Source organism: Camellia sinensis, chromosome 1 (genome assembly GCF_055761805.1).
Source record: "Camellia sinensis isolate YWXY chromosome 1, ASM5576180v1, whole genome shotgun sequence".
Taxonomy (NCBI): Eukaryota; Viridiplantae; Streptophyta; class Magnoliopsida; order Ericales; family Theaceae; genus Camellia; species Camellia sinensis.
The window spans coordinates 231,435,530-231,447,630 of NC_138961.1; the positions used below are offsets into that span (position 1 = coordinate 231,435,530).

Genomic DNA, 12,101 nt, shown 5'->3' on the forward strand with positions numbered 1-12,101 from the left:
TCTGCGGAACTAAATTGTCATTGCATTTACATTTAGAGCTCCGCCCACAGCATTTTATTCTGATGAAATGATTTTTTGAATTAAGCTTGAACATTTTATACCTAGAACTCCACACATAATAAAAATTTATTCTGATCAAATGAGTTTTAGAATTAAGCTTGAACATTTTATATTTAGAATTAAGCTTGGACATTTTATACCTAGAGCTCCACTGAATAAAAATTTCTGCTTACGTCTGATTACTTATTCTTGGTAGAGTTGTTTAAATAGGTTTCCTCATCAATCTGATTTAGCTCCTGGTTGGCTAGTAACTTACGTTGACTGAGTGCCCCAAAAGATGTGCAGACCTATAGAGTGGAAGGGGTTGAAAAGATTGTGTATGCTCTTCATTTCATTGCAGTTTAAATGAGAATTTTTTTTTTTCAAAACATAATACTAATACATAATGTTGCTGGCAACAATTGCATTACCGAAACTATTAATTTCAATTAACATAATACTAACACAAATTTACATGATAGGAGAAGCATATAATATTACAATTAGTGAGCCATATGGACCATACTTCACACAAAAACCCCTCATGAGACAATAAATTGTAATTCATCTGTGTATGCAAGGTCAGCTATCCTGAATGGGTTCTGCAACTTTCAGCGTTTCTCCTGTCAGCCCGATTCTATAGATCTGTATCCATTGGAAAGCTTAATATCCTTCATGTTCGAAGACATGATTCGCTGAGGAAGAATGTGTACTGTTGCAAAATTGTACATTGGCAACCTCTTGAAGCTTCTTGCACAATGAATCTACTTCAGAAAATCTTCTAAACCATCTCAGAGCAGGCACGCACCGCTAAAGAATCTCTTTGTTGACTGTACTGGGAAAACTGGAGCTTGCAGCTGCAGATTGAATTGTGTATATAGTAGTATTGTACCTTGGAGAGATCATCTCAATGCTCAAACAATCCATGCCTCAAGTCTGCTACCAGATTATAAGCAGAGATTGCCCTCTTACTTTGCCATGCCCATATACGGTAGCAAACAGAAAGACCAGAGACAGTGAAACATGCACAGAGGCACCATGTCACAGTATACGTAAGAGGAAGAGTAGGTTTTGGTTCAGATCAGTAGTAGTAGGGTGACCGTAGTGTATCTCTCAGATCAAAGTCACCATGTCACTGTACAAGTAAGAGAAGGAGTTGCTTTTGGTTCAGATCAGTTGAAGAAGTAGGGTGACTCTAATACATCTTTGAGATCAAAGTCTCCCCGTTCGGGCAAGGGGGGAAAAGATAATGTGGGGAAAGACTTCTGAAAGCTCTCCAACAACTGTTACACAAAGGTACAACAATTCAGATCAGCTGCGGCTAAGTATATAACACTATATTTCAACATTTAAAGCAACTTAGTTTTGCAGAGTAGTAAAACACTTGTTACTTCAGAAATATAATCTAAATGGGGTTTACTGATTGCTTTGGAGTCGGAATATACACTAAACCATCCATTATACTGATGTGTAGTGTCAGTTGGATTTCCAATTCCTATGTCTAAGGACAATATTCATATTTCTAAATATTATAAAGCCATAGAGAGTATTTTATGAATAATGTGAATTTTTATGAAGTCAACTCAATTATTGACGTGTACAGGGTGCATGACCAATTAGACACATTGGATGGGTATGGGTATTTCACACATTTAGAATATATATGAATGTAGTTAATATTATGAACCAATTTGACTGTATTTAAATTCCCATCAACTTTTTCTTTTTCTTTTTTCTTTTTTTTCCTAATAAAAAAAGCGTCAATTGAATATTTGAGGAGAAATTGACAAGCTCTAAATGTGTAAATTTAGAGATCACCAATTCTTGAGGTTATTGACGATATTCAACTATATAAAGCGCCTCCTACCAAAATCTAAATGAAGCATTTCAGAAGTGAAGGCAGTGTAACATACATTCTCCAATATTGGTGTTTCATAGAGTTCCACAAACTTCTCTCGTAATATCCTGTTCATTTCATCCACATCACAAGCATGTGTCCAATATGAATCATGAACCCCTGCAACAAATAAAACAATGAGAGAGAGAGAGAGAGAGAGAGAGAGAGAGGAATTTTGAAACAAAAGGGAAGCATTAAAAGAACCTGCAAAGTTTAAGCCTGCTTTTTTGCAGGCAACTGCAGTCATCATCATATGCGAACCATCAAGGGAGTGAACAAAATTTGGTGGAAAAGCTGTCCTCTGCCTCTTGACCATGATCTGTAATAGTAGTGAGAACCACTAAGGTTGAGATTTTGGGTCTAGAAAACTAACAATTTTTGCATTGAAAATATTAGTCACAAAAAGATAAACTCGAAGCTGGAGATGAAGCTATCCCAAAGGCTAAAATATATCACTTTAGCATGCAATTCATTTGTAATACTATGTTACATGGACTCGGGTACGGTTATTGGGTACATGTACTGTATTAAGTTATCCAAATTCATCTAATTCCCATGCCCAAGGATACAGGAACGTGGCAAAATATTTATTTTATTTTCTACGGTAAAATGGTGTTCACAATATGCCACAATGCATTCATGTATGTATAGTTTTATGGTAAACGTACACTTGAATTACTGTGAACGGCCAACTACACATGTAGGACACATCCCATACCTTTGCATAAGTGTCAAGTGTCCGACATGGTACTTCAAATATTCAGAAGAGTCCATGTAACATACTAATAAATAAGCCTAGGTTGGATACTAACACTGAAGAACATTAATAGGATAGCAGAAAACTTGACAAGATAGGTAGAATTACCGTTTCTGTTTCACGCTGAAGTGTCAAAACCTGAAGAGAAGTCTTAACCTACATACAAAACAATGAATAGAAGCTTACCAACATGAAAATGATTTCATGGTTTGTCAAAAATGGTAAAAGGATATTGACAACAGATATGTGCCTTCAAAATTTAACACTCACAAGATGTCTTCCTAGTTTACGGTAAGGCTGCACAACAGGAAGTCCAAGTGGAGTTGTCCACTGCACTGGCTCATTTTCAGACGCAATAATCTGTTCACACTAATCAATAAACATTAAAGTTCCAAGGAGCAAGAGGCAGGAATAATCAAATCTGAGTCCTCAAATTAAGGAAAGAAAAAAGGGCCAAGAAATAAAACAAATCAAATTCCTTCAGAATAATTGCCATGTACTGATGTATATTTAACATGTTATTACAGCAATCAAAAGTGATTATAGAGGATATGGTACCACCTTTGCACAGTCACCGAGCCAGCCCATGATACTACGAGCAGCTTGAAACATCTCTCCCAATGCAGTCAATGTGATCTGCTCAACCAGAAAAGAAGAATATTCTTACGATGAAATTAAAGCTACATGAATGAATCCACGTAAATATGAGTTGTCTTTATTGGACTGACATTGGAAAAGAAAAACCTCCCATGCTATTACGCATGGCATACATGATGCATCAAATTAGCAACCTGCCCCTGCTACAGTCCAAGTTATAGTCTATTTAAATTTTTCCTAACATGAGGACATGTGACTTTCTTGTTTTATTGGCTACTTAAAATTGACATCTGGCATGTGTGAATCCATGAGACAGATGACTTGAGAAAACAAGGATCCCACAAAAAATTGTTGAGCATGGACACTTTTAAGAAGGTTTTGACATGACATGACACGACACCTGTTAGACACACATCCAAACATGTCCAACTATTTCAAAAATTTTCTATATTTGGAAGTGCTTCATACACTTGAGAAACACGTGTCTACTTCTTAGACACACATGAAACACATTATAAGTATGAATAAAACAACATGAAACCCAAAGATAAAAGGTAAAAAAAACATCAATTTACACCTATTCTCCTCTTTTAGACTTTAAAAATTATTATCTTTGAATTATTTAATCATATTTATGACATTTAATAATTCTTTATTCTTATATGTCATATAATAAATATACAAAATTATATATTTTGCACATGTCCTATATTTTTTGAAAATTTCCGTGTCGTCTTGTCGGGGTCATGTCACCTGTCCGTGTCCATGCTTGGTCCAGTCTGATGTTAATATACACAAAATGCATTGCATACAAAAGGCTATTCCATGGAGCAAATGTTATGCTCTATAAATAGATGCAAGACTGAAGAACTGTCAATGATCCTGCCCTTACTTTTGCAGCATAACAGGCTGCACCAAAGAGCTCTGTATCATCTGCGATGGCATTACGTTCCTTCAACCTTCTCTTGATCTGATCCCGAGCACCAATGTAAGTTACACCATACACTGATGTCATCACTGTCTGCTTCACTAATTTCCTGTCCACCTAGATTATTGCCACTTATCAGTCCAACGTCACTCATAGAAAATAACTAACTATTGGGATAATTAAGAAAGATGTCAATGTGCAGTGAGAAAAGCACAGTGAAGAATATCACCGGTTTTATTTAAGTAAATAAAAATAGCATACTAAGTAAATGACAGTGTCTAATATGTTGGGCATTCGGAGTAAGGATTGCTCCCAGAGAAGAGTTCAAGCTGTTTGGGATGTGGCATCTATTTGTCTTATGTGGTTGAGGGAAAGGAATGGGTGGTGCTTCCCACTCACAAAGTCAAAGAAATCAATGCTGAGATCTTTGTTCTTTTGGTTTAGAGAGTACTTCCTGTTGGGTCTTGTGGACCCTAATAAGTACTGTTCCCACTAACCTGTAAGGTATTAAACGAATAGAAAGAGCTTCTCTCAGGTTTCCCAAATTACACAAACCTCCCCTATCATAATGGTCGGCTAACAGCCCTTAACACAAAATGAATATTGATTGGAAGTTTATTGATCAGCTAGATTCAGTGATGACAAGAACAATACAGAGAAAGAAGCAATCAAAAAACCAAAACCAAACCAAAAAAAATAAAAGACAAAAATAAGAGAGAGAAACAAGCAACTCGTCACAAAGCAAGGTTTCTGTTGCTTTCTTCAACCTTGCTCTCTATCTCTCTCTGTGTCGGGGTGGTGGATTATGGTGTTTGGGTTCAATCACTGCAGCTGGGTTTCAAATGAGAGAGAGAGAGAGAGAGAGAGAGATGCTCAATTAAATTAAATTTGGTAGTAGTATCATATTTCCCTTTTTCTCATGGGATGTGGCATAAATGAATTTTGTAGTAGTATCATATTTTCCTTTGACAAGTGGTGTGGGTATACCTGACAATGTCTGCTTGCATTGACTGAATAAGGGTAAAATTGGCATTACAAATTAACAAAGTGATGACATTATCTTTTTCCATCATTCTCATTGATGGTATGTCAACAGGGGGGAGGTATATACATAATGTTATGTTAGATGTAAGTAAGAGAGGGCATATTTCAAAAACACAAGGAAATGGCTGGAAACCTCAAGGAGGTCAATGTAATTTACTTCACTAATAATGATTAGTAGTCATAGTAGACGTGGTAGTGGTACCAACCTGATTGATTAAAAGCCTTGCACGCAGTGCATCTGGAAATACTTCAGGATCTTTCTGAGCATCTTTCCTCATTATATCTAGAACTCTGCATGGCAAATATGGCATTTTTTAACATGCAATTGTCAACTGAGGTGATTTAACTCTGTTAATATCTATAAAACCTGAACGAAAAGATATAAGCTTCTTGCATTGTGAAAAAGCTACTTACCTAGCAGCTATTCCTGAGTAAACATCAGCAGGTTTTTCTCCAGCAACCAAATTGACAGCAGTTGCTCCCAACTGAAAGAAAAAAATCCATCAGAGAAGCCAGAGATAGGCAACAAAACAGGAAACAAATTTTTTTTTTTGGGGGTCATGAATGGATAAAAAGTTTACATTTTTTCTTAGCTCCAATGAAATGAAAGATGACATTTCTCTGGCTATATTTCTCCATTTACTTTGTTTGTAACTGTTGCTAAATTTCGTAAAAGCAATGAATATTTAACGAACTTTCATAACTAATGGTCTCAGCTTCTTATACAGTTATTAAAAGCTTATGGGATTGTTGATTGATTGGTGAAGTGAACAAAACAACCTATCAAGCATAAGAGAGTGGGTTCAAGTCCTATCATAGCAAAGCGAACGTGTTCGCAACACCCCAAATTTAAAGTGCCAACATAGCATATGAGCCATCTTTTCCCAAGTTTTCAAGTACTTAATATCTCTGGACTGTCACTTCAGGTAGTCAGGGAACAGGTGGTACTAATAAATGGATCGGGTTTGTGGGTTGCCATATATGAGAAGTGAAAAAACAACCCAATGCTTACTCGCAACAAAAGAAAAAGCTTAGTACCTTGTCTCTTCCAAGGGCGGCATAATGCTGTAAACCATTGCAGGAACCGTCCTAGAAAATCAAGTGAAAGAGTCAAAAAGAGAGAGAAAGGAAGACAATAACCTCAGAACAAGCTATTTGAAAAATATTGTACACTCATAATGACAGCTATATGTGAGGAATAGCTTGAACGGCAAGTACAGTGTATACATAAACAGTTTTAAAGTTGCAGGTCACACATTTTCTGTTTAACATAGCAATCAACTAAAAAAGGTCCTATAAAACAAGATTATTTCATTATATAAACTTATCTACTTTATTCTTAGATAGGGCAGAAAACCTTCTGGCCAGAACACCATGTTGATCTTTTCTATTTATTAAAAATTTCAATTTTACAAGTAAAATGGTTGGAATTCATACTTCCAGAAAACACATTACTTTATTTGCTGTTATTCTCCAAAGTGACTTAAATTTGATCAAAACAAAACCTTAAATAATAAAAGACTAAAATTTAGTGCATTCTATAAAAGTACTACCTGGTGCACAGGAATGTGAGACATGGTTGTTTCAGGAGATGAGCTTCTCAGAGCCTCAGAGAGATTAATGCACACAGCCAAGAACTGAAATGGGTCTTCTGCTTTTAACCACCAGCGCCTTCCTTCTAGAGGTTGGTCTGAAGAGTCAAATATATCATCCAAGTGATTTTCAGTAAATGCTATTCGATCCTCAAGTGATAGTTTGTCCACACCACCAGCAAAAAGATTAGCCAAGTGAATCTTTAGCCAGCGTATCCCTGACTTTCCAAGAGGACGTCCCTCTGCAAATTCCAGAATACCACGACACACATCTGAACCAAGGTGGTTTAAGTACGGATGCATGGGGTACGCACGACCTCGAAAGTCAAGGTTGTGAGGGTAGAAGAAACCTTCTTCATCTTTCATTTTCCGTGCTACCTGCTCGCCAACCAAGAAGAGTTGTCATGGTCCAACTTGAATGTGTTGTGTTTACAACCTTACAGAAAGTGAAATTGATCTTACAGCAAATTTAAGCTCTACATCGCACCGCTGCGAATGTCTCTCCCTATTGTCCTTTTTCACAGATTTAACTTTCCACCTCCACTTCCTGAGCAGTGCTTCATCTTCCGTATCTGGTTTCTCCGGCAAAGGGATCTGTAGTAAAACATTTACTTAATTTTTTCCAATGAATGAAAACCCCTCATGGCATAAATTAGTTGGGGAAAAGCAAAAATGACAAGTGGAGTATGATGAAACTTTTAAGATAGAGATACAAAGATACGCACGTCATTGCGGTCAACCAAGTGAGCAAGACGACCTCCACTGGACCATATTCTATCCACAACATTAAGAACCTTATTGTTTACCCTCCATTTATTACTCCCAAGTGTATCCAGGGCCTGGTCAGTTTGTTAACAAAATGATTACAAAATCATTTCTATTTATTTATCAAAAAAAAAAAAAAAATCATTTCTAAAGATGATGGCTAAAAACAACTTCTGCATAAAACTATGAAATCACATTAAATGTAAAATAAATATATTCTCAAACCTCGAAAACTGGTTCTAGTTGCTTCCTAGGGACCCTCGTCACCACGTCACGTTGTTGTCTTGCTCCATGTGTGCGCATGACATAAGATGGTAAGAATAAGTGTGCTCCCTTGTCAAAACTGCACAAGGGCAATATCATAAAACCCAAAAGAATGTAGACTCTAAACCAGGCTACTTCTTCAAAGAATACGTAAGAAGCATGTTGAAAACTTAAAAACTACTTTGGTAAACCATTTAGTTTAATTAGAAGAAGTTGCATTGTAATTACTACACTAGACCATCCATCTTCAATCACAATGAACACAACGAAAACATTAACCAAAGACTGGAGTAGTCTCTTAAAGTTGAGGATATTGTTGATATTGTTATTTATTCACTCTCTGCCTTTTTATCACGAATGAGACAAAAATAATAATAATAATTTTTTGAACTTAGTTGTTCAAGTATGCTTACCTTGCTGTCAGCTGTTACTCTCTCATTCTACATCCAAACTGGCTGGATCATTACTTAGCCTACCATGGAATTTTTGTGTGCACTTATGACACTAAGGCTAGTTTTCTAGTAAAGTTGAAGAATGTTTACTTGAATTATTGTTGTTACTTCCCTATGCATCTAACTAGTAACTAAATTAGATAAATGTTTCCTGCACCTATGACAATAAGGAAGTGTCTAGCTTGGTACCCTCTAGTAACCCACTTGCATGACCATATATATAGAGTAACCAAATTAAGACAATCATGGCAGTTACTTAAGTTTGAAGCAGATATGATCTGAGTATTCCACTTACAGCAATGTAAAAGAGAAGCGCAGAATAGTTATTTGATCAGGGGTACTAAAGGCATACAAAAAACTGTGAAAAAGCTTCAAAAACTTGTGTGTGATATATGGTTGTGCCCCAAGAAGCTTTCCTAGGCAAGAATTGATTTTGCTTCACCAGATTAAAAGAAAAAAGAAAAAAAAAAATTAAAAGCTTTTGCGCACCATTGCAAGTAGCTCAATCAACTAATCCAAATCTGACTAAAGATTAATCAAAGCATGAGAAGTCCAATTAAAATGAAACAAAAATTAAAGAGCATAAAAAATTAAATTACAAACCCTGTCCACTTGACTGGAGGCACCAACATTGGCATATAAGGGATCACCATGTGCCTAGCCTGTTTGAAGAAAAGACAAGTTTTATGATGTATTCTTGAGAGAGAGAGAGAGAGAGAGATCTCAAAACTTAAATTGCCTTCAGAACTTCATTAAATCATGCGAGTTTGGTTACTCAGGAAGTTATGACGGAGTAGTACCAAATAAGTGGATAGAAATAATTGGCAAATGTCATGGAAACCCACAAACTCATACACAAGTAGCTTATTAGCAATCAGGCTTCTTTAGAATGAAGATCTTAAAGAAGAAGAAAATAAACTCATGGATTTACTTACAGTTCTTTCGAGGCCCTTGCGAACTAGTGGGTCACATTCAATGACACCATATCTTCTGCTGATGTTCCTGTTGAATAAAAAACACAAAAACCACAATATGAAGTGTTGAAGACTAGCAGGAAGTTTCTCTATCAATAAAACAATGAAAAATGGATATTTACTTTTCTTTCACTACAGTTTTTAATGAGTGTACAAACGCAGGTCGAATATCAGGTGGACCATCTGTTAACTGATCAGCCCGAGGCTGTATATAGGCAGTTTGCAACAGTAATTCAATTAGACGACTCCCAACCTGAAAAGTAGATGACGGATTGAACCTCTATATAAATGGCACGTAGGAAGCATTTAACCAGTAATTACCAGAAATCATTCTAACCTTGGCTCTAGCATCCTGGCCCCAAGGTTTTGAATCATCCTGTTTCTTCACTATCTTCCTCACAGAATGCAGCTTTTGTTTTTTCATCAAATTTGTGACGGTTTTTCGTAGTTTGTCTTGCTCATGAACTGCAGTACCAGAACTATCCCCTTCAGTTTCTGTATTGTCATTAACCTTTTTCTTCTTTGTTTTCTCCAAAAACTTGTGTATCCTAACCTGATCCAATGCACAGATAGTAGAAAATCAGTGCTCAGTCTCTACGAGAGAGAGAGAGAGAGAGAATAGTGTCCCCAAGATACTAGGCAAGTGAAATTGTGACTCTGCCCAGATGTGAACTCGGCAATTTCATGGTCACGTTGTCAATAATACTTCGACATAGACAATGCTAGGAAGAAACGTCCAACACATAAGTGAAATAACCAATTCTATAATAGATGGATCAAAAAAAAAAAATCTATAATAGGGACCAGAAAAATAAATCAACACCATAAGAAAAAAAGGCAAATTGAGTTTTACATAATAATTATAATTTCAAAGCTAAGGTTTCCATCAACAAAGAAAGATAAAATGCAGAGATTCAAAATGAAGGCATAAATTTCGAGCTTACCCACCTCTTGCTCAATGGCATCACCTATTAGGCAAGCAGCTTGTACAACCCTTGCACTGCCATTTTCACCACCCGTCATCAACAATCCCATCAACTTATGCATTGTGATAACTGACATCATATCAGCCGGTAATTGATCAAAATACGGAGCATAGGCCACCTTATGCTTCTTTTGCCGGCATAATTCCTGCTCAGCAACAATTTTATCTCTCAAAGGCTCAAACCAACCGAGAAACAATGACTTCATATATGGCAAATTGGGTGCCAATTTTTGCTCACACATGTCCACTAGAAGCTCCTTGTACTCCTTCGCCGCCTGTTCCCAAGCCTCTGTCTCTATCTTCACTTGCCTCCTCCGAAGCGTCTGATACTTCCCATTACTCATTCCTCTCTCCATTGTTCGCCGTTGCCGACCCATGAATGCAACCTCCCTTTTGTCTTCTTTGCCCATCACATCCAACAATTCTTGAATCTCATCGGCAATAGGGACATCCTCATCTACATCGGTTGAGGACACCGAAACCGCCTCGGCAACACTCCCATAGCTTTTTGGACACAAAGCATAAACACTGACTTGGTTTCTCAAAAAACCATAACTGGGTTTTCCCCAAAACTCGTCCCGGGGCAATAATTCGCCAGTTCGACGAAAACCCAACTCGGGAAACCCCATATTGGAGCAAGAACTGATCTCAGAAGGCCTAAATTTGATTTTCTCTGGAAAAATTGTATCTTGGGAAAATCCCAGAAAACTGCAAGCACGAGATAAAGAGTGGGTATTGAGGGAATACCTTGTTGGGGTTTTGGAAGAGACTAGCTTCGCAATGTTCCTCCACATAGCTGTGTAGTTCTTTGAAGGGTTCGGTTGAAAACTTGTGGGTTTATCAATTGGAACGAAATGATCAATCTTTATACGGAGACAAATGGGGGTTTTGCTACTGGACATCAAAGTGTTCGATGAAATTTTCCAGAGAAAGTAAAATCAAGAAAGATGGGTTCATTGAAATGGATTGATGAAGAAATATAGAACAATTCATGAGGATTAACTAATGGAATAGTGAGAGGAGAGGAGATGAGAGGAGAAAGAGGTAATATAGCGGCTGTGGCCGACTCTAAACCCTCCTTAAACCTTGTGGATTTTGAACCATCACAAACTCACCCCCCAAGATACTGATCAAAAAATGGTGCGTTTGATTGAAGGAAAATAAAGCTCCGCTTATTGGGCTGGAATTTTTTTTTTTTTTTAAAGAAAAATTCTAAGAACCCCAATGTTTTATTAAATATTTTATCAAATGTTTTATATGGTACGAAAATCATACCATGCAGGTCTCTTGTGGGTGCTACGTAAGACATTTGATAGAATATTTAGTAAAATATTTGGAATCTTTAGTATTATTCTTTTTTATATTTTTGGTATAATAGAAAATGAAAGTAAAACGAAAAATATTTTTCATGGATAATAGATAAATATAAAAAGTTTATATGGATAAAAATATGTTTTTACTTTTAAAAGGTAAAAATATTTTTCGAATTAAAATTTTATCAATATTATCTCACTACTACTGTCACTCTGGCCATGCCACCACCTCCGCCACCATCACAATCAAACATAGAAAAATATTTTCTCCAAAAAATATTTTCTGAATTTTTTTTTTATAAAAGATATTTTTCGACCAAACAAACAGAGCATAAAATAAATTTGGAAAATAAAGAAACTATTTTATTTTATTTTATATATTTATGTGCTTATTTGCTAAGAGAAGATTTTGTTTCAAGGGAGAATTTAATTATGTTAGAAATATTAAAATTCATGTTAATTTTTTTTTTTTTTAACTTTTACTCTAAAATTTT

At 36.2% G+C, this 12,101-nt stretch overlaps 1 protein-coding gene across 2 annotated transcripts; it reads right to left on the reverse strand.

Moving 5' to 3' along the window:
* Positions 1-394: 394 nt before the first annotated feature.
* Positions 395-11,843, reverse strand: LOC114286217 (DNA-directed RNA polymerase 2, chloroplastic/mitochondrial). 2 transcript variants are annotated; one of them, XM_028229341.2, is made up of 19 exons: positions 10,258-11,843; positions 9,647-9,862; positions 9,432-9,562; positions 9,271-9,337; positions 8,939-8,997; positions 7,845-7,962; positions 7,580-7,693; positions 7,317-7,448; positions 6,816-7,232; positions 6,301-6,351; positions 5,677-5,747; positions 5,469-5,553; positions 4,183-4,335; positions 3,255-3,329; positions 2,964-3,053; positions 2,802-2,849; positions 2,141-2,255; positions 1,953-2,056; positions 395-1,322 (listed from the first exon to the last, which is right to left on the reverse strand). In XM_028229341.2, the coding sequence occupies exons 1-19, from the start codon at positions 11,194-11,196 to the stop codon at positions 1,212-1,214; spliced, it is 3,096 nt and encodes a 1,031-aa protein (XP_028085142.2). In that variant the 5' UTR covers positions 11,197-11,843; the 3' UTR covers positions 395-1,211. The 2 variants fall into 2 exon arrangements, with proteins under 2 accessions (XP_028085142.2, XP_028085140.2); XM_028229339.2 differs by having other exon boundaries at positions 2,964-3,062.
* Between the last annotated feature and the right edge of the window lie 258 nt (positions 11,844-12,101).